Source organism: Centropristis striata, chromosome 17, assembly GCF_030273125.1.
Source record: "Centropristis striata isolate RG_2023a ecotype Rhode Island chromosome 17, C.striata_1.0, whole genome shotgun sequence".
Classification (NCBI taxonomy): domain Eukaryota; kingdom Metazoa; phylum Chordata; class Actinopteri; order Perciformes; family Serranidae; genus Centropristis; species Centropristis striata.
Window position 1 is genome coordinate 31,492,579 of NC_081533.1, and position 23,635 is coordinate 31,516,213.

General features: G+C 38.8%; 1 protein-coding gene across 1 annotated transcript; it reads right to left on the minus strand.

Annotated features, from left to right (window-relative positions):
- Positions 1-3,976: 3,976 nt before the first annotated feature.
- Positions 3,977-15,044, minus strand: LOC131989855 (leukocyte immunoglobulin-like receptor subfamily B member 5). Its single transcript, XM_059355201.1, has 7 exons — positions 14,798-15,044; positions 14,476-14,718; positions 13,467-13,676; positions 13,109-13,195; positions 11,907-12,005; positions 4,594-4,683; positions 3,977-4,110 (listed from the first exon to the last, which is right to left on the minus strand). The coding sequence occupies exons 1-7, from the start codon at positions 15,027-15,029 to the stop codon at positions 4,043-4,045; spliced, it is 1,029 nt and encodes a 342-aa protein (XP_059211184.1). The 5' UTR covers positions 15,030-15,044; the 3' UTR covers positions 3,977-4,042.
- Between the last annotated feature and the right edge of the window lie 8,591 nt (positions 15,045-23,635).

Consider the following 23,635-nt stretch of genomic DNA (forward strand, 5'->3'; position numbering starts at 1 on the left):
TTTTATTTTATGACCCTGAAGTTACAGAATCTACATCTGGAGCAGCTGCTGTTCATAGAGAGGTGAGCTGCTCATCTCTGCCCCTGATTTTCAGTGAACATTTGTCACGTGACCGTTGGTCTCAGCAGAATCAATCATGACTTCACAGTGTCTCTGAGGAGCAGAATTTAATGATTTTAACAGGATCTGGTTAGTGCAAACGCTTTATTTTAAATGACACATGTAGAATAAAGAGATTCTGACACAAATATCAACATTTAAGCTTTGTTTTTTTTTCACATTTTTATAACAGAAACTTTTGTCAGCTATGATCCATTCAAGTACTATCTGAAAGTTCATACTCTGACAATAATGATGAAAACAATTTTTTTAATGACAACATATTTTTCGCGGGGGTCAGCGGCTTGTTAAGAGGAGTCAATAACACTGGAAAAAGTTGCTGGATTTGTCTCCAGTCTCCAATAGTCCCTATTCAGAGCCAGGTCCTCAGCTCTCTGCCCCCTCCAGTCTCGAGCTGCTCCACTTTACTGTTTCCTGGTTTTCCTGATCAAGAGAGACCAGGAAGCAGACAAAGAGTAAAAATCTACACTCGCTGTGCTGGTATGAGGATTACATGTATCACCCTGCTTTTCCTGCTGTCTGCAGCACCTGCGTCAGGTAAACATGGACCTTTATTATCAATATATATCTATTAATAAGCAGCGTGATAGAAGCAGAACAAAGCGTATCCACGGCACTGTGGATGTGATGTTAATATATATAAATAAACACCTGTGACCCCCTGTTTTCATCTGGGGGGTCTCTGCGGACATTGTGAAGAATTGTAAGTACTTGGGGGTGTACATCAACCATAAACTGGACTAGACCAGAAAGACTGAGGCCGCCCCTATATTCTGAGGAGGCTGAGGTCCTTCAACATCTGCCAGACGATGCTGAGCATGTTTTGTGAGTCCGTTGTGGCCAACAGGATCTTCTTTGCTGTCGTGTGTTGGGGCAGCGGGCTGAGGGTCGCAGACTCTAACAGACTCAGAGAAGAGGATGTTGTCCAAGCTCTGCTCCATATTGGACGATATATCCCTCACTCCCCATGATGCAGCGGCCCGGCAGAGGAGCACCTTCAGCAGGAGGCTCCTCACGCCAAGAACCACCACAGCCACCTCAGGAAATCATTCAAAGTGTTTAACTCCTCCTCCAGAGAGTCAGACACCCTCAGCCAGTAGACTTACCTTGACTCTATATTATATTGTGTGTGTATATTGTATTTATTTTGTATACAAATTGTATTTTTGTTTTGGTTCTCTATTCCTTATTTCTGTAAAGAAATAAAGAGTTTCTGTAAAGAAAGCAATTTCCCCCTGAGGATTATTAAAGTAATTCTGGTTCTGGTTCTGGTTCTGGTTAACCACTGCAGTAATTATCAGATGAAAACAGTTCAATCCAGCTAAAGTTTTCACCTCGACCACAGATCCACGTGGTGTTGATCATGTTCATGTCTCAGCCCTTCTCTCTCCGAGCTGAGAGCCAAATCACACTGAACAACATGACGCTAAACTCAGGAAATGATTGTTTGTAGCTGAAGAGGAGCTTTCTGCCCTCACCATCTGACTCTTCAGCCCACAGAGAAGGTTTCAGCATTATGTTATTCCAGAAGTCTTTGTTCACTCTACTTCTATGGTGAAGCTGCTGTGCGCCCCCTGCTGGCCGTCTCTCTGCACTGACATCATCTTCATCATATCAGATTACATTTCTACAGACAACTGTTTTATATGGAAACGTAGTGCTGCCCACTTAAAAAAAAGGCTCAATATCACTTTATTTCATGATAACAAAACGAAACGAGCAATAATAGATGCACAGAGGCAAGAATATCTATCTATCTATCTATCTATCTATCTATCTATCTATCTATCTATCTATCTATCTATCTATCTATCTATCTATCTATCTATCTGTCTGTCTGTCTGTCTGTCTGTCTGTCTGTCTGTCTGTCTGTCTATCTATCTATCTATCTATCTATTCTTGCCTCTATGCATCTATTCTTGCTTGTTTTTTCTTGTTTTGTTATCATGAAATAACGTGAAACTATCACGTTTGAACGTGATACTGAGCCTTTTTTTGTTTTTAGTGTGGCAGCAATAGGTTTCCGTAATTTTGTGTGTACACTGCTGTGAATATAAATTTCCCCCTGAGGAGAATAAATCTCATCTAATATCATAACATCAGTTTGGTGTTCACTGGTTACTCTTTATTTATCTGAACACTTTCTGTCTTTGAATTCTCTCTTTCTTTGGACTGATTAATGTCGGATTATTTTAAATGTGCACAAACAACAATCATTTATATGTATCCTAATAAATTAACTTTCCTCAAGTGGACTGATCCTTTAAAAAACTCTCTTCGCTCTGATTGGATGAACCTCAATTCACGGTTCAGCCAATGAGAGTCGGCGGGGGACGGGCCTTGTCCTCGCGCGCATCAGTGACGTCATCAACAGGTGCCTCGTGCTGTGGCTGACGTGCTCATGGTGGATCCTCCAGCTCAGGTGAGGAACCTGTGTTTATGTGTATTTTAAACATAATTAATGTTCTATAATATTCAAAGCAGCTGCAGATGAAACGATTAAAATCTCAATCTGTAAATAAATATCATTTTATATATATTTTTTATTTGTAAAAAAAAAACCGGATAAATACATTAAAAGAAAAAACTGAAAAATGTATATTTTTTACAATATCTGCACAAAATAACAGCCGTGAGTTATTTTACAGATACAGATAATAAACAGCAAATATCTGTATTCAAAAATATAAATCTGTAGAATAACTAAAGTTTTTTTACTTTAATCTGACAGGAAATGTTAACTTTTTTTTTAATCAATTTCTTTTTATATTTTTTTGAGCATTAAATTTCAAGTTTTACTGTAAAAACAAAGTTTCCTCGATTTAACATTCAGTTTTTTGTATTTTTTATACAGTTTAAATTTAAACTGTAATTCAACATTAGAGATCATTAAGCTTTTAAATAATATTGTAAAAAAATCTATAATGTCCCATTATATTAATTTACACATTTAATAATATTTCATATTTTCAATATTTTTCAATATTATCATGAATATTTGCAAGAAAGGTAGTTTTGCAAAAAAAACTAAAGCATTTTCACTTAATGGAGGAAAAAAACAAGAAAAACTATATCCTTTTTTTTTTTTGCAAAAAAAAAAGGACCAGAGACACGAGAAGGAGTTTCTTTTACAGTGTGGGTCATTAAAAAAAAAATTACATTATCGGTTTTGAGCTTATATCTTGTAAAAATCCACACAATTAACTGTACATTGATATAAAGCTGTCTGCAGTCTGCGGTGTGTTTGTTTTGAGCGGTGAGCCACAACAAACCAGAAGAAAATGTTCAGCTGCCAGACGAGTAAAAACCCACAGAACCACACGAGGAAACAACCAGCGACATCACTCTCTATTCATCCTGCACAGACACATAAATACATTATAATTAACAGGAAAGTTAGTTATTAACTGTAACACTGATCTAAATATGAGCTGCAGGATTGTTTTCTTTAAGAAAGCTGCAAACATCCACAGAGAAACTGTAAAAACAGACATTATCGTCAGAGTCTGAACTTTCCCACGGTCCTTGAACAGATCATATCTGACAAAAGTGACCAAAATGTTAAAATGTTGCTATTTGTGTCAGAGTCTCTTTATTCTGCCTGTGCAAAGCGTTTGCACTAACCAGATCCTGTTAAAAACATTAAATTCTGCTCCTCAGATAATTCAATACAGTTAAAAAAATGTTTTCCAACATTCATGACACTTGAGGTCACTCGGAAGAGTTTTTTTTTAATAAATTCTATTTTGTTGAAGTTAAAAAATAATAATATATCAAAGAAATTAAACTTTTTTTCTGATTTCTGTCATTCTAACTGTGTTATTCTGCACAAAGACATGTTTGAGTTGTTCTGATTCCACAGAGCTGCAGGACTTATAGATTTATATATTTAATATAAAACAAATAAAGCGTGTTGTTGGGTTCAGTGGTGAGCAGCTGTGCAGGTGGACGTCAGCGAGGAGTAGACCACCTCCGGCTCCTCTGGAAACCCTGAACACAAACACAGAAAGGTAAAGATCAGTGACCTCCAGCAGAAGAAAAGAGCCAGTTTCCCTGTTCGGAGCACATACAACATCATTTAATACGTTGAAATATGTTTTAAGACCCCAGAATGAAGAGCTGTGATCAGGATGATTGAAGGTGTTTATCACTGCTCCCCTGAGGAGGGTGGTGTGACACATACTATCAAAAGCTGCACTCAGGTCGAGTCAAATTAAAATGCTGCTTATGTAAATTCATCAATAATAATGATACAATAATATATTTAGAATATATAAAACAGTCTGAGTGGGTCCATTCTGCATTAAGAGTACTTTTACTTTTGATACTTTAAGTACATTTTGATACTTTTGTACTTTTACTTCAGTAAGTTTTGACTGCAGGACTTTTTCTGCAGTGGAGTAGTTTCACAGTGTGGTATTAGTACTTTTACTGCAGTAAAGGATCTGAATATTCTTCCAGGGCTGACTGTACCTCTGGTCCTGTTGGGTCTGATGACTATCTGTCCGTAACTGACTTCTTCTGTTCTTCTCACCGCTGAATAAACTGCAGCCGGTTCACTCTCTGAGAAATCAGATGCACAGGACCAACATTACAACAGGTGCTACAGCTGGTAGGTGCTGTGCAGTTTATTTACTGCAACATGTGAAGGAGAAGAGTGATGCTGAGGGATTATTAATGTGTTGCATGTGAACAAAGCAAGGCAGATTAACAGCAGAGGGCATTTCTCTAAAAACAGAAAACAGGAAACTGGATGGCCCCAGGGCTGATTAACATCTTTGGCCACAGGACACAAAACTGAGAAACACGTCACGTTCTGCTCGACACTGCAGAGAAACCTCACCAGCGTCAGACCGCAGTTCAGTGGAAACAACAGGAGGAAGTTTCTGCTGTGGTTTTAAAGTAAAGTCTAATGTGTTAAAGGTCAGTTTATATTCAGTCAGTTGTGGATTTCAGCTCAAACATTACTTTAAGGTTGAATGCACGTTTATATTCTTTGTTTTTTTTAAATAACATCTTGTTTACTGCAATATATAAAATCTATATAAAACCGATAAGTCCTGCAGCTCTTTTCTAAGTGCCCACAAGTGTCCTGAATGTAGTAAAACCAGTTTTCTCCACAAATTGTACATATTTAAGTATTTCAAGTCATGTTTCTAGCCCCTCCTGTCCTCTCCTCTCTGCTCTGTGTAAACAGATATTCAGTCAAACTGAATAAAATGACAAAAAAGAAAATGACAAAAAAGATGAATAATTACCAAAAGACGACATAAAATTACCAAGAAAGACACAAAATTACCAAAAATAGTCACAAAATTACCAAAAAAGACACAAAATCCAAACAAAGAAGATGAAATTACCAAAAGAAGACACAACATGACAAAAAATACAAAAAAACGATGTAAATGACCAAAACCAGTTTTCTCCACATATTGTACATATTGAAATTTTGTTCTGTTTCCAGTCTCTCCTGTCCTCTCCTCTCTGCTCTGTGTAAACAGCCTCTCCTGTCCTCTCCTCTCTGCTCTGTGTAAACAGCCTCTCCTGTCCTCTCCTCTCTGCTCTGTGTAAACAGTCTCTCCTGTCCTCTCCTCTCTGCTCTGTGTAAACAGATTTTCAGTGAATATTTGTCACGTGACCGTTGGTCTCAGCAGAATCAATCATGTTTTCACAGTGTCTCTGAGGAGCAGAATTGAATGTTTTTAACAGGATCTGGTTAGTGCAAACACTTTATTTTTGGACACGTTTTATGTCCCTGTTTGTTTAAATTCTTGTTAACGGATGTCACTCTCAATGACATCACATGCATCGTGTGTATTCTGTCTTTAATCACCTCATCTGACTCAGAACATCTTAGAAAGGCAGGAATATTGTTTATTCTGAACCTGGTGCAGATATTTCTGGTTTTGATCCATGATGGAGACAGACAAAGCAGCTGTACCTCTCTTCCTGTTGGATTTGACGTCTTTGAAGACTATTTGTCCATAACTGACGTCCTCCTGTCCTCTGACAGCTGAGTAGACTGCAGCTGGTTCCCTCTCTGGGAAATAAAACACATGCATTTACATTCCTGCATGATATACAACAAGTATGCAGATTATTGAAGAAGGTGCTGCTGCACTTATTCTCTTGTAGGTTTAGAACGCTACGTAATGGAAAGCAGATCACTTATCGCTGCACATCACAGGCTGCAGCTTCACACAGAGGTGCGACATTTCCATTCTAACACTTTGCTGACCGCAGTATTAACACGCCAGCAAGTCACACATACAACACACTTATCGGGTGTATTTATTCTACTGTAGAATAATTGTGCAACGGGTCAACGATTATTTGTGATACATTGTCAATTGCAAAAATGTACAGTTTTCCTGCCGCTGTTACTTTTTAAAGTAATTAATCTGTAAATCTCAATGCAGATTTGGGGTGAAAATACAGAGAAAAGAGCGATTCTGCTGTTTTAGTTGAATGTTGAATCCAAACGAGTGCATCATTTAAATTCCATATATGGAAACACTTTGGCTTCCCTGTTAGCTACAACAACATGTCTGCCAACGCGTGTAAATACGTCACAGTGCCATGATGGCCAGATGCTGCGCTGCTGTAGAGTTCTCCACAGCAGACATCCTGATCTGTCTGATTAGAATATAAGTTCACCTTTGCTTTCTTTCTTTCTTTTTTTTTTACTGTATTTTAAAATGATGTAAATTGGATATTTTTGTATTTACTATCCATGTTTTATTACTCTTTAATTTTTTTTTAATAAACTTTAATTTTTAAACATTGGATGGGCATCTTTAGTCTAGTCGTAATTTCTTGAACCCAGAAATGTTGAGTACCCTAAAGTTTTATTGCAGAAATGTCATCTATAGGCCTAATGGATGGAATTTAACTTGGTTGCTAAAAGTTGCACTTTGGGCAATTTGCATAATTAGCATAATAAGACAATAAAATAAAGACACCACAGGTGAATAGGGTAAAAAATAATAATAATAGATATCACCATGAAACTTTCTCAGTTGATTACTTATGTTAAGAGGAGAAAAAAATGTATTGCATGTTTTTTTGTATTTTAATGTTTACATATGCAAATGAGGCCATACCTCATCAAATATGCGCTCATTTGCATACAGACAAAATCAGATCGTTTGATAAAGTCATACTCAAAATATTTTTTCCAAGAGTAAACATGTATACTTGGGGGTCTGAGTTGAGTCTGAGTTGGTGAAAACCTTTGTGGAACCTGGTCAGGAGGCAGTGTTGACCTATGGACGGACGGATTAAGAAATGAAGTGTCCCATGCAAAATAACTATATACAGCATGCACACACACATATGAACTATATACAAGAACTATATACTATATGCAAAATAACTATATACAGCATGCGCACACACACAAACCCACAAGAACTGTATACAAGGACTAGATACTACATGCAAAATAACTATATAACAGCATGCACACATACACAAATGCACAATAACTATATACAAGAATTATATACAACATGCAAAATAACTATATATAGCATGCACACACACACACACACACACACACACACACAAGAACTATATACAAGAACTATATACAATATGCAAAATAACTATATCCAGCATGCACACGTACACAAATGCACAATAACTATATACAAGAATTATATACTACATGCAAAATAACTATATACAGCATGCACATACACACAAACCCACAAGAACTACATAGAGCAAAAGACAGAACTTTATACAGCATGCACACAGACACATACAATAGCTATATACAAGAACTGCAAACAGCATGCGCTCACGCATACTGTAAAATAACTATATATAGTATGCAAATGCACACACACATATATTTAACAACAACCACACAATCTCAGTCAATAGCCTTCACCATCTTCATCATTTCTTTCCTCATTCCCTTCAGTCTCATCATCTTCCTGCTCTTTATTTGTATGTATTGTGAATGGGTTTCAGTTTAGGAGGCTTTACTCCTAGGAAATACCATTCCTGGTCTCAATACAGTGCTTGGGGAATCTGATGCCACTCATAGTGACCTAAAAGATACTGGGACGGAGTTCTTTGTCGCACTGTATGGGCAGAAGAAGGCCAAGTGGATGAATATCCCTCACTACCTGATCTACAGTCGCAGCAAAAAGCCTCCTAAACTGAAAAAGTTTCCTCCAACTGATGCCAACCTGATGCTGCACATACTGCGTGCTCATCTTCAGGTCATGTTGTGGAAGGCTGCAGGTCAGAGAGCCTCCTGCAGAGGCCAGAGACATCACAAAGTTTGGGTGGGAGGTTGCTAATGAAGGGGCTGTCATGGCCGTTCCTGCCATCCAGGCAGTGGCTCCAGTAAATCTACCTGATGTCATCAGCTGTAGCTGCAGCACATTGAAGACCTGCAGCAAAGGAAACTGCAGCTGCCATGCTGCAAGTCTCAGTTGCACTGACTACTGCAAGTGTGAAGGGCTGAGGTCCGCTGCTGCAACCCATTCACAATACATACAAATAAAGACCAAGAAGATGATGAGACTGAAGGGAATGAGGAAAGAAATGATGAAGATGGTGAAGGATATTGACTGGGATTGTGTGGTTGTTGTTAAATATATGTGTGTGTGCGTTTGCATACTGTATATAGTTATTTTACATTATATGTGTGTGTGTGTGTGTGTGTGTGTGTGTGTGTGTGTGTCTGTGTGCATGCTGTATAAAGGTCTGTTTTTTGCTGTATATAGTTATTGTGCATTTGTGTATGTGTGCATGCTGGATATAGTTATTTTGCATGTAGTATATAATTCTTGTATATAGTTATTGTGCATTTGTGTACTTGTGCATGCTGGATATAGTTATTTTGCATATTGTATATAGTTCTTGTGGGTTTGTGTGTGTGTGCATGCTGTATATAGTTATTTTGCATATAGTATATAGTTCTTGTATATAGTTCATATGTGTGTGTGCATGCTGTATATAGTTATTTTGCATATAGTATATAGTTCTTGTATATAGTTCATATGTGTGTGTGCATGCTGTATATAGTTATTTTGCATGGGGCACTTCATTTCTTAATCCGTCCATCCATAGGTCAACACTGCCTCCTGACCAGGTTCCACAAAGGTTTTCACCAACTCAGACTCAACTCAGACCCCCAAGTATACATGTTTACTGTTGGAAAAAATATTTTGAGCATGACTTTATCAAACGATCTGATTTTGTCTTTATGCAAATGAGTGCATATTTGATGAGGTATGGCCTCATTTGCATATGTAAACATTAAAATACAAAAAATATGCAATACATTTTTTTCTCCTCTTAACATAAGTAATCAACTGAGAAAGTTTCATGGTGATATCTATTATTATTATTTTTTACCCTATTCACCTGTGGTGTCTTTACTTTATTGGTTTATTATGCTAATTATGCAAATTGCCCAAAGTGCAACTTTTAGCAACCAAGTTAAATTCCATCCATTAGGCCTATAGATGACATTTCTGCAATGAAACTTTAGGGTACTCAACATTTCTGGGTTTACTATTGGGCCTTTGGGGATTACGACTAGACTACTTGAGTTCAGTTGAGTTTTGTTTGTTTAATTTCACCAAATAAACAGAAGCAAAGATGTGATCCGATCCATGAGTTTTGTGGCCCGTTGCACCCCTACTGTAAACGAACAGGATCCTCACAAATGAATCTCTTTATTAAAAGTGAAGGACATGTGCTGCAGCTCAGTGAGTCATTTAGTCTCTCACTATGTTTCACTGAGGGCGGGGCTTTGCAAACACACACACAAGTAAGGTGCGGAGGAACAGGTGCAGTCTGTTGACTTGTTGCTCTGTTTCAAAGTTATTAGTGTGAAAATAAACATCACCAATAACCTCCTGCCGGGAAGTCCAGTAATCATTCAGCTTATGTATTAGTGGTGACATGATTTCAACAGAAATAATAACATTTTTCAGCTTATTTTTGTTTAGTAACGTAAACTTTCGTACCAATTTTTCACAAAGGATTAGTAAATTATTGCATTCTGTGTTAGACAATGTCACAATTACTTTGTAATCAGTTGTACAGTATGTTGTTATTGTTATTGTTGTTGTTAAACTGTCATGTACAAAAACACAGAGCAGACGATTTAACTTGCAGAGCTCATGCTATAACCAAAGATTCTGGTTCTGAACCTGGTGCAGATATTTCTGGTTTTGATCCAGGATGGAGACAGACAAAGCAGCTGTACCTCTCTTCCTGTTGGATTTGACGTCTTTGAAGACTATTTGTCCATAACTGATGTCCTCCTGTCCTCTGACAGCTGAGTAGACTGCATCTGGTTCCCTCTCTGGGAAATAAAACACATGCATTAACATTCCTGCATAATATACAACAAGTATGCAGATTATTGAAGAAGGTGCTGCTGCACTTATTCTCTTGTAGGTTTAGAACGCTACGTAATGGAAAGCAGATCACTTATCGCTGCACATCACAGGCTGCAGCTTCACACAGAGGTGCGACATTTCCATTCTAACACTTTGCTGACCGCAGTATTAACATGCCAGCAAGTCACACATACAACACACTTATCGGGTGTATTTATTCTGCTGTAGAATAATTGTGCAACGGGTCAACGATTATTTGTGATACATTGTCAATTGCAAAAATGTACAGTTTTCCTGCCGCTGTTACTTTTTAAAGTAATTAATCTGCAAATCTCAATGCAGATTTGGGGTGAAAATACAGAGAAAAGAGCGATTCTGCTGTTTTAGTTGTCTGTTGAATCGAGACGAGTGGAGGAGGAGCTCTGTTGAAGCCTCCGGCATCATTTAAATTCCATATATGGAAACACTTTGGCTTCCCTGTTAGCTACAACAACATGTCTGCCAACGCGTGTAAATACGTCACAGTGCCATGATGGCCAGATGCTGCCCTGCTGTAGAGTTCTCCACAGCAGACATCCTGATCTGTCTGATTAGAATATAAGTTCACCTTTGCTTTCTTTCTTTTTTAATGTATTTTAAAATGATGTAACCTGCCTATTTTTGTATTTACTGTCCGTGTTTTTACTGCACTTTAATTCATTTTATAAACTTAAAAACTTAATTTAAACATTGGATGGGCATCTTGAGTTCGTTTGAGTTTTGATTATTAAATTTCACCAAATAAACAGAAGCAAAGATGTGATCCGATCCGTGAGTTTTGTGACCCGTTGCACCTCTGCTGTAAACGAACAGGATCCTCAAAAATGAATCTCTTTATTTAAACTGAAGGACATGTGTTGCAGCTCAGTGAGTAATTTAGTCTCTCACAATGTTTCACTGAGGGCGGGGCTTTGCAAACACACACACAAGTAAGGTGCGGAGGAACAGGTGCAGTCTGTTGACTTGTTGCTCTGTTTCAAAGTTATTAGTGTGAAAATAAACATCACCAATAACCTCCTGCCGGGAAGTCCAGTAGTCATTCAGCTTATGTATTAGTGGTGACATGACTTCAACAGAAATAATACAATTTTTCAGCTTATTTTTGGTTAGTAACGTAAACTTTCGTACCAATTTTTCACAGAGGATTAGCAAATAATTTCATTCTGTGTTAGACAATGTCACAATTACTTTGTTATCAGTTGTACAGTATGTTGTTATTGTTGTTATTGTTGTTGTTAAACTGTCATGTACAAAAACACAGAGCAGACGATAAAACTTGCAGAGCTCATGCTATAACCAAAGGTTCTGGTTCTGAACCTGGTGCAGGTATTTCTGGTTTTGATCCACAGTGGAGACAAAAAAAAGCAGCTGTACCTCTCTTCCTGTTGGATTTGACGTCTTTGAAGACTATTTGTCCATAACTGACGTCCTCCTGTCCTCTGACAGCTGAGTAGACTGCAGCTGGTTCCCTCTCTGGGAAATAAAACACATGCATTTACATTCCTGCATGATATACAACAAGTATGCAGATTACCTGAGATCCTACTGCAGATATTACTGATATTAATTATTTTTTTCCACTGCTGTATAATAACAGAATCTGCAAAAATGAATTCCTTTATTTAAACTGAAGGACACGTTTTGCAGCTCAGTTTGAGTCATTTAGTTTCTTTCTGTGTTTCACTGAGCTACACTGGGCCACACACACACACACACACATACAGGTAGGGAGCAGAGGAACAGGTGCAGTCTGTTGACCTGTTGCTCTGTTTCAAAGTTATTAGGGTGAAAAGAAACTTGCTAAAACTCAATATTAACCTCCTGTCGTGATTCAGCTGCCAGCAGAAGAAAAGTCCAGTCGTCTCTAATCTTATTTATTAAGGTTGTCACAATTTAGGGTTATAAATCAATAGAGACACAACACAACTGTCTTTGTAGTTGTTTTGCATGGCTCTAGTTGTTGTGTCTTTGTAGTTGTTCTGTGTATTTTTGTAGTTTTGTGCTTTACATTTAATAATGTGGCGGTCATCACACTTGCTGCTCTGTAGCTTTATAAAGAAGAAGAATTTGAACATGTATATAAGTGGAGAGGGCATAAAACCAACAATCTGTTGACATTGACGGATCAGGAGTTGATGGTCTGATGTTGGCATTCTGTGCTGAAAAAATGTAAAGTTGTGATTGAAAATTTAATCGAATGGTGGTTTTGTATTTTTAGATTATTTTCCGTACTGATTATAGAGATGTGAATCATACTGTGTCTCTGTTTTAATAAGAGTGAGGTGCAGGTCTGTGTTCAGCTCAAGTGTTTTCATCAGAAAGAGGAAACTGGACGACCACAGAGCTGTTAGTTTCTGTTAACCACACGGTGCAAAAAACACTTTGACATGCAAAGCAAATGCAATGCAAAAATAGACCATGCTACAGCGTGATTAACTTTATATAAAAACCTTCGTGAAATCTCCTCATTTTAATAAAAGTGCTCTTTTTCGAAAAATGTCCTCTAAAGGTCTAAAACTAACATCGGTCCTCACAATGATATAAAAATCCCTGAAAAGCAACAAATGCATCATTACCTCTGTTCCGTCTGATTGGCTGTTGCAGGTCACGTGATGTTTGGTCGTCACTGTATGCGTCATCATGTCCAGCTTCCACCTCAGCAGCTGGAAATGTTGATTTTAATCACAAAAGATAAAGTTAGATTTGAACTTCATCTGCTGAGGATCATGTTATACAATAAACAGCTCCAGAGTCACTAAATGGACCTGAACAACATGACCTCATGGGAATCCTCATAAAAGTTTGTAATTTAATAAAGAAAATGTATTTATTTGAACACAGCACCTTGAAATGTTACTGGAAGTGTAAATATCACAGGGAAATGTATTTTATATGAACTTCAGCATAATTTGTCTTTAATTTTTTTTGTCAAACCTTTATGTTTCCGTTTGATGTGTCGTCTTATGAGTAGAACCAGTAGAAACAATGGAACCAGAACGCAAGAGGGTGAAACAACAGACCAAAGGACAATATAGTCCAGAGGGGTAAGACCAGAGGGAGGGGGGGCTGTAGATGGAGGGGTGGGTGTAGGAGCAGCTGTAGATGGAGAGGTAGATGTAGGAGCAGCTGTAGTTGAGGCTTTATCTAAAAAATGAACAATAAAAAAATTAGAAAGCATAAATATAAGTAAGTGGATAATGTGTAATAAAAAATTTGATTAAACTTAGAAACTGAAGTTGCTCCTTTGTGGTTTGTTCCTCTTTTTGTATTTATTTTTTTAGGTTTTCCAACAAACCACACATTCATTTTACTCTTCATGAAGTCAGATTGGTTTTTATCATTTAACACCTCTTTTGCATCTTGTGGTAGAAGTTTTATGTATCTTTATAGCTGTTTTGCATATCTTTGTGCTTTTTTGTGTATCTTTGTAGTAGTTTTGTGTATCGTTGTAGTAATTGTGTGTCTTTGTAGTTGTTCTATGTATTTTAATAGTTTTTGTGTGTCTTGTAGTCGTTTTGCTTGTCTTTGTATTTTGTGTTTCTTTGTTTTAGTTTTGTGTATCTTAGTAGATGTTTTGAGTACTTTTGTAATTGTTTCGTTGTTTGTGTACCTTTGTAGATGATTAGGTATCTTTCTAGTTATTTTAGTATATTCATAGTTGTTTTCTGTATCTATGTAGTTATTTTGTGTATCTTTATAGTAGTTTTGTGTATCTAGGTAGTAGTTGTGTGTATCTTTGTAGCCGTTGTATGTATCTTTTGGGGTAGTTTTGTGTATCTTTGTGGTAGTTGTGCATATCTTTGCTGTAGTTTTATGTATATTTGTAGTAGTTTTGTGTATCTTTGTGGTTTTGTATCTTTGTGGTAGTTCTATGTAGTTTGTGTATCTTTTCAGTAACTTTGTGTATCTTTGTAGCAGTTGTGTGTATCTTTGCCCTCCTCACCTGTGACAGTGACCCAGCTGGGTTCAGACTCTCCAACACTGCTGATGTGACACTTGTAGAGACCTTCATCAGACCTGGAAACATGGTGGATGGTCATGTGACCTTCAGGCTCAGTCCTGATGAAGGAGCCATCTTTATAGAAACCAGCTGGGAGGTTGGAGGACGTCTTTGTTTTACAGCGCAGAGTGACATCATGTCCCTCCATCACAGGGAGGACAGGACTCTGCAGGATCACTGGACCATCTGAACACAGAGACAAACTGCAGCATTTCATCCGTTTACACACAGCTTCATCAACACTGAGTCCACAGTCTGATCTTACCAGTGACAGTGATGTTGATGGTGTTACTGGTTGCTCCCTCTCTGGACTCACACCAGTAAACTCCACTGTACCATGGAGATATGTAGTCAATGTTACAGGAGGAACCAGCTGGTCGTCCCCAACCAGCTCCACACTGAGTCCTGTTGTCTTTGGTTGTGTTCCTCCTCAGAGTCCATCCAGCAGAGCTGTCGTCCTCCTCACAGCTCAGAGAGACAGACTGTCCTTTAAACATCTGAGAGCTGCTGGGACTCACAGTCAGAGAGGCTGCAGGGAGGAGTCAGAAAGATTCATCATATTCTTTCTTCTTTCTGTCAGTGTTCACTGCTGAGCCTCGACTGTATTCCAGTGAGATGACAGAAACTTTTTTCAAACTGTTTTCAAATTTAACCCTGAAAGTGGTATGTTAATCACACAAGTGTTCCTCCAGAATCAGCCAATACATCTGTCCATTTTGAGCCTTTTTTTCAAAGCAAAGTCGGATTGGATTACCTGGTTTTCAAGATAACCAAAGCAGGATAACCCCAATACACAGAAAAATGTCGGCTATCAGCTCTGGGAAGAACAACTGGTAGTGAGAAAGTAAGAAAGTCCACAGTCCAAAAACATGCAACTTATGCTTACTTACTTGACTCTAAAATGCCTGTAGGTGTGTATGAGAGTGTGGTTGTCTGTCTCTATGTGTCAGCCCTGTGATAGTCTGGAGGCCTGTCCAGGGTGTATCCGCCTCTCACCCAATGTCAGCTGGGATCGGCTCCAGTGACCCGAGTGTGGATAAGTCCTTAAGGACGATGGATTAATCTTTGTTTGTTTTCTTCCAGATGTGGTCCAGCTGTTCAGATTACCTCTGAACAGCTGGACCCTGGGAGCTGGCTACATGTGTCTAATTTGTAAATACTTTATTCATTGATGTATCAATTTATATTTTTGCTCCATAATCCTCCTGCTACTATAGCAACTAACTCATTACCTGTCCTCCAGTATTAAATGTATGTATGTATGTATGTAAAACCTAGTTTTTCCATCATACCATGAGGCCCTGTTCAAATTTTCATGCAGTCTGTTTTATTGTTTTTATAAACTCCTCAAATACTGTCCGAAACACTAAACTATCATTTCTTCACTAACCTTGGTTTGTTGTGCAGATCAGCAATGAGATGAGAAGTGAAAAGAAATGAAACTCTGCTTACTGTAAGGTTTCACATGCTACAAGACGTCAAAAGAGAAAAAAGCTCTGGTCATCGTGCAGAGGAAAACAGTGCATTGATGTTAAATTATCATTAATAATTAAAGACACATACAATGTTTTAAAGATCCCAGGAGTCCCTAACAAAAAACGTTAATGATCTCCTGTCTGAGCTCATCTGAATATATTTGCTGTTTTATGAAATAGATCCGTACTCACCCAGCAGACACAGTGAAGATGCTTCCCCCATGTTTTAACTTGGTCATCTGAGATCAGCACATGAGCGTTTACAAGTGGCACCAACTAAAGCCCACCTCCTTCCTCTTTGTGGGGAAATGTGGTGGTTCTTTCTGCAGAGCAGTTAGCAGGAAATATGTGTTTTTTGTATTTGTATGTTTAATAAATTAACACAACAAGGTGAATAATAGGTCTTGAATATCAAGTATTCTCTGACGCTGTAGTTCATGTGCCGAGGCTCAAGTGGAACAGAGATCCTGTCTGACTTTGGGATTACACACAGTTTAATTTTAATTTCAAATCATTCTGATTTCATTTAATTGATTTGTGTATGGGGAGGTGAATAATGACAACATGAATAGGACTAACCCTTTAATGATGTCTGCTTTTTGCTTGTCTTTGTCGTTCTGTTGTGGTTTTGCAACTTTGAAGTCTTGGGTATCTTTGTAGTTGTTCTATGAATCTTTATGGTTGTTTAGTTGTTTGCATATCTTTGTAGTGGTTTAGCGTATCTTTGCCTTCATCACCTGTGACAATGACCCAGCTGGGTGCAGACTCTCCAACACTGCTGATGTTGTGTGTCATGGGCTCTGGTGCAGAGCCCATAAGGTGTCCCTTAATCTTCCCCTCGTCCGTCCAGTCTGTGAAACACTTTAATTTCTATCCCGATGGGTTTCTCATCAGAGGAGATCTGCTGCACCTGCAGAGCTCATCAGGCTTTAAGCCTCACCAGCCCAGCACTAGAGGCCAGATTGTCTTTGTACCATGCAGAACTTTCCAGCCATCTTCATCAGCTTGATTTCCCGATTCCGATCTCATCTGTTCCTGACTCCGTCTTCTTGTCTCTGACCTGGTAAACATGCCTGCCTTTTGTCCCCGACTCTGATTCCAGCCTGTGTGTTTCCAGGTTGGATTTTCGCCGATCCTGTGCTGGTGTCTGCTGCTCCGGCTTCTCTGAGGAGGATTACTCGCTGGCCGTCTCTGGAGTTTCCTGAGGAGCTCAGTGTACAACCGGGTTACTCTGCTGGCTCGTTTCTAAGCTGTGGACAGTCACTACTGAGCTCGCCTTCCCTGCTTCAGAGCTCTGCTCAGGATTTTTGTATTTCTGCGTGTGTGCGTGTGTCGCTGAACAAAGGCGTAATGGCTTTGAGTTATTAAAAATGGTTCCCTGGCTTCCAGACATAGAAGCATAACAGGAATTTAGTGGTGAGAGGGAGGTCTTTGTTCTGTCTTGTCATGTTTTGAGGCGTGGGGGACTGAAGAAAGGACCATGTGCCAACTTTGAATTCCTCTCCGTGTGTGTGTGTGTGTGTGTGTGTGTGTGTGTGTGTGTGTGTGTGTTGCAGGGGGGCGGCCGTTTGGCTGCAGGCCCTGTCCTCTGAGGAGAAGGGACTGTGTGTCCCCGCTGAAGAAGGGAGATCTCCGTCTCCAGGTTTTATAACCCGTTAGACCTCAGTCTTGCCAAAAGTTTTTCTGACCAATAATGTTACCACACAGTCAAAGTCAAAGTCAAAGTCAAATTTATTTATATAGCACATTTACAGACGGCTGAGCCGCACCAAAGTGCTTCACATAAAAGTGCAAAAAGTGCAATAAAATACAGAATTGACAAAGGTAAAAAGAGACTAAAACTAAACAAAACAAAACAAAACAAAACAAACAAAAACAACAAAAACAAACAAACACAGGGGCAATAAATGCAGCTTGATCCAGGGAGACAGAAAGTTTGTCTTCATTTTACATTCAGCAATGTCACATTTTTACATACAATTTACTGTAATTTAACATTGAAGACCATTAAGCAACTGAATGATACTGTAAAAAAATATTATTTCATTATTAGTTGTATTATAATTGCAATGTAATGTAATTTACCTTTTATGGCATTTACACTTTTTATAGTTTAAGATAAATAGCAGCGGTAGTAATTAAACACGGAGAGACTAGAGAGTGAAGAAAATATAAAAGTTCACTATGACGTGATTGAAATGATATAAAACTCACAAGTTTATAAAGGAGTTGTTTGTCCCTTTAGGTCACTCTCAGGCAGTGGTTCGGATCATCATCCAGGAATGCTATTATGCATAGCATAGTCATAAATTACAGTTATCACAGTAAGAGATTCTATCATACTAGCAGAAATGTGAAGGCAAAATAGTTGTGAAAGACATTTGTGGATAAGGACATTGATCAGACAGGTAGTTTTTCTCTTCCGGTGGTGATCTGCTGGCAGACAGTGTTGTAGAAAATCTTTAAAGAAAAACACTTGACGACCAGATGAATTCGAATCACAGCCTTGTGCGGGATTTAATTGGCAGATAGTAAAAAACAGATGACCACACATCCAAGGTTCAGAACAACTCTGAGAGACAAGACCCAGTTTCTCTCTTTTTACTTTGCAGGTTCGTGTGTCATTGTTTCTGTGTTACTAAGGGTCAACGCCCTGTAATTTCCTGTTATGAAGAACACTTAATATAAGAGCACACTTGGGATTTCCCAAATCCGAGCTGTTCATATCTCAATCAAGCAGACGTTTCCTGTAAAGAGACTGTGACTGTTGACTGTGACTGTGTGTTTGTCAAAACATATTTGATGCATATTTAAACTGCTATATGTCAGATATTTTAATACATCTTCAAATTAATTCTACGACATACCCCCCCTTTAATGGAGACATCCATTAGCAACATCTACAGAAGTTAATTTGAAAGATGTGTGTTTCTATATAAACATGGGACTTCTAAGGAGATTTAAAAATTAAACAGGAAACATCAGGCAGGTTTGGCTAGTGAGTTTTTTTCCTTTTGGGTGTGGGGACTTTCCTGCAATAAATTGCTTTGTGGACAAATAGGAGTTTGATATACTAGTATCTACATATACATTTTCAATAAAATGTACAACACATCAACAAAGTAAGACACTTTCTAATGGTTATGAGCAAACCTTCACCTAATACCTTGATTAATTATTATGAGATACCCAAGTGCATTATAAACATTGATAAATACTTCTGTATGTTCTGTTTGTACGATGTGGCTCAGTGTACAGTTCGTGAAAACCTCATACAGGCTGTCATGTTTATGAGGAAAGTCAAACTGCGGTCCCACCCGCCTGGTGGCCATACACTGATACATGTCACCACATCACTGAACAGGATTACCAAACCACTACAATGTTACATTTAAGACACAACACAAGTCAAATTAATTGAGTATTATTGACAAAACAAGTCACATAACTATGGAGGATATTAGATCTATAAAATGTGTACTGCTGAACATTACTGTGTAACTGTGTTACAATATATTTAAAGTTAATATACGGTAGTATCCTGTAAACAAAACAAAAAAACAAAACCGTTTGTGTGGTGCACTTCCGTTCCTTCAGGCGTCCCTCCATGTCCTCTGCTCAGTCCAAGTTCCTTCATTGTGACGCTGCTAAATGTTCCATTACCTTTTTCCTGGATTGTCCATTTGCCATGTTTTTAAAACCCTTCACACTCTGCCATATAGTCTGAAATGTCTCTGTCATCATGTAGGCAGGCGGTAGAAACAGGTCTGTTTGTCTCTGACTCCATCTCTTCAGCATGGATACGATGCAACATGTCAAAGGAAACCAGAATTAGACTGATTAATGCCTTAGCCAAAACGGCTCCTCATTACTCTAAAATTTGGTTCACCCAATCCCCTGACAGACTCCCCCTACCAGCATTCTGCTATGTAAAATGTAAATGAATGTACAATAATAATATTTCTCAAACTACAGCTAACTACATACTAAACACCTGTCTGTTCTGTCCTACCATGGTAACATGCAGCTGCTCCCTCATCACCTTCAGGATTTCACTTATGTGACAGTTACCAGTTAACATTTTTATCATTTATGATCAAGACAAGTCTGGACTTCAGACCGGCCCTGGACTCATCCTGAGCCTTTAACGTAGTGGGGATAGCTGCAGGTTTAAGGACATTTTAGCATTTGATGTGAGTGGTTGTTTCTCCAAAGCTTTCCACACATTCCTCTAATGTTGAGAGTCTCTTCCTCCTTCATACACCACCTCCAGCTCCTGAGAGCTCAGTGTTCACTGTGTTATTCCTACACATCCTGTCAGTGCAGAATTAACTGGGCTGATCATATTCAAATCCTGGCAACTTTGATTTATTGTAATGTGATTTTCAAACCATACTAGTATATTTATGTGGGGTAGAGTCATTTGACATGTGAGAACTATGATAATAAACCAAAGTCATTTTACAGTTTACAGTCATATCACATCCTTCAGCATTCAGAAATCCAGCATTTGCAAACATTCAATATGTGTTTTATAATCTACTAGAACATGTTGGTGTGTCAGCTTGTGAGGTGAGCAGGTTAACTTTGTGTAACTTGAAGTCTGTGTGGCCTCCTAAATAGCTCTGTCTCTTCCTGGGACATAAACCTATTTAACATGTTCCTGACTGTTTGAAATGAGAATGTTCTATGTGCTTTATCTATAGTGTTGCTGTGACGTGTTCTTGTCTGTATGAAGTGTGAATGTTGGTGTGGGTCAGCACTGTCTGGGTTGGTGTGTGTGTGTTGCATCGTACTCATCTTTTGTGATTTGGGTGTGGTCCTCCTGCAGCTTGCTGCCTCTCTGCTAAGAGCCTCCTGGATCACATGAAGCCTCGTTAGGGCCCTTCAGCTTCTCCATAGGCTGTCCCAGTTGCCTTGGCAACATCAACAACAAAATGTTTTCATTCTTATCGTGCATCACAGTCATTTTCCAGTATTGTCTATATTGAAGCATACTGTCCTTGTGTCTGTTGTCCTTCACATGACACCAGCTGGTGTTTCTTCCTCCTGGACTGCTGTTGGCTCCTGATCGCTGTCTCTCACCGTCTTCCTGTAGACTGGTTGATCTCTGGCTCGCTGTTAGTTGCTTCATGTTATCTCAGCTTGCGACTGCTCAAGCGAAGGTCTTTTATAGGGAGCAAGAAATCGTTTTGTTTTGGCATAGGTGGTTAGCATTATTATATCATGCTCTGTTAGTTGCAAGAAAGCAAGCGGCAAAGCATCAAGCTTTTCATAATTTCCAAACTCCCCCCTTCCACAGTCTCCAGAACTGTGGAGTTGGGACATCAGAATCATTAACATGTCATGAGTAAAATCATCTTTGGTATTGTGAAATGTCATTTCTAATTAAACAAAAGTTTTCAATCACTTTATAGTCTAAAATTAATCCAAACAGTTCTAGGAGTTGTTTAAAATTCTTATTATAGGCCTATCTGCTCATTTAATTCCAAAAACCTCTAGCTAATAACTTTCTTTCTTGGGGAAAAAAGAAAGGTAACATTGTATCAGAGTTGACGGAGTTGTAGGGGCGGGGGGAATGTGTGTGTGCTCTCTGTGAATGCCGTTGTATTGTGTGTGTGTGTGTTTCCTGGAGGTGTGTGCGTGTGCTTCCAGTGTATGTGTGTGTATGTGTGTGCGCTCTGTCAGTGTGGTCAGAGTTGGTGTGTCCCTTCCTGTTCCCTGCTTAGAGCATTTAACCCCTTATTAACTTTAGCTCAGCATGTATGTACAACATGTATTTACACATAAACAAGTATTTACATATTATCTTGTAACACAATGTGCCTGTTCAAATCACATATATAAAAACATATTGAACTTCATAACAGAAACAGAAAAATTAAAATATAACACTTTTAAGTAAAAATATAACGTCAGTCAGTCAGTCAGTCAGTCAGTCAGTCAGTCAGGTTCCTTAGTATGAGTCAGTCTGGGATTTGTTCACTTTGGTATTTAGACTTTTCTTTTCTTAAACATGTTGGATTTCTTGAGTGTACCATGGAATTACACCCTTCTGACCTCTTGTCCAATTCATCTGTGTCAATCATCTAATTTGATTGTGAGGTCTGTACTTATGTACTTCTAACATTTATCCATATTAATTACATATCAATTACGCATTGCCCTTTATATGTGAGGGAGCTTTGGTGTGTGCGTTTTCGGAGCTGTGGAGTTTGTGTGTCGTTTCCTTTATTCTACTGGCTCTGCACCTGATTCTCTCCTGCCAGTTTAAAGTGATATTTTTACTTATGATAGTCTTTACAGAATTCACAAGACAATTTGCCAGCACAAATTACATTAATACAAACACTAGAAAATACTTGTTAAACCAGCAGCAGGCAATTAACATTTAATTACATATGGAGCATTTAACATGATATGAGTGAATGGGTTAGAATGTTTTATATGTGATGTTTTATATGTCCTTAGAATGTTTTATATATACAGGGTACAAGTCAGTCGTGTCGTTGACAGTGTCAATTGATTCTAACAGTTATATATTAATAGCATATCGATTACTTATTGCCCTTTACCATTCAGAGAGGAATTACTTTATTTGGCGCAACCAATGCGCAGATTCCGACCACCACTGAAGATACGTTTCCCGTGTATTTACAGTATAATGTCCCGCAGCTGGTGTCGTCCTCTTTGACTAGTGGAAGACCTCCACGTATACATTAAACTCGTCTAGACAAAAGCACAAAAGATCCGTGAGTCTGTCTCGCCTGAGCTCTGGGAGTGGCGACCACGGTTCTCTCGTTTTGGTTACTTATCACAACACAAACACATCTCTCTGAATTTTACAGCAATCTCTTACGGCTGCATTACAAAATCACAACTTTGTGTCCGGGCAGGACTTCTGCAGAATTACACTCGGCCGTCAAAACCATCTGGTTTATCCCAAAAACCAGGCAAAACTCTTCAATAAATCGAAAAACAGCCAGGCGACCCCACAGCACGTCTTTCGGTCGATGACTCAGATCAGCCCGCGGCTGAACAGTCCCCCATAAAAGAACGTCTGCGGCTCAGATCACCTCGCCAGCCCCCCAGTCGAAAACTCTCTGCAGTCCACTGGGACCTCTGGCCGCCGACTTGTTAAGTGAGACCCTAATCAGACCCGAGATCGAAAGCCTAGAAGAACACCTCTTCACAGACCCATTCCGATATCTGATTGCTCCTTTGACCCGGAATCGAAAACGTAGAAACGCAGAGTCTCTCTCCGTCCAAACCGATATCTGTCGGCGCACTGTTTCTCCTTGTTCTAAGACAGCAATCCAAACCACTAATTTCTGTAATTAGAATTTATTTTTCCAAATTTGTTGTTCTATAAAGGTAGGTTCTTTAAAGATTTTCTACAACAACAGCTGTAGGACAAACCAGAAACAACATCACTGAGAGTCCAGCAGGAGGCGCACTGTGACTGAAGGTCACTCTCAAACCAGTTCAAAGGAAGGAGGTGGACTAGACTTTTAGTGTCCAGTTTATTAGGTACAGCTAGCTGAAGCTAATGCAGTCCTGTAATGGATCCTGGAGGGGATAGAGAGCAGACAGCCTCCAGGATGGGGTATATCGGTGGAGGAGGTCAG

What these genes read in the sequence shown, in the direction of transcription:
- LOC131989855 (XM_059355201.1), bottom strand. Translation starts at nt 15,029, where the DNA reads ATGTTTAAAGGACAGTCTGTCTCTCTGAGCTGTGAGGAGGACGACAGC. An exon ending in CATCAACATCACTGTCACTG is followed by an intron (nt 14,719 to 14,797) that starts GTAAGATCAGAC and finishes CTCTGTGTTCAG; the next exon opens with ATGGTCCAGTGATCCTGCAG. An exon ending in CAAATCCAACAGGAAGAGAG is followed by an intron (nt 4,684 to 11,906) that starts GTACAGCTGCTT and finishes CTGATTTCTCAG; the next exon opens with AGAGTGAACCGGCTGCAGTT.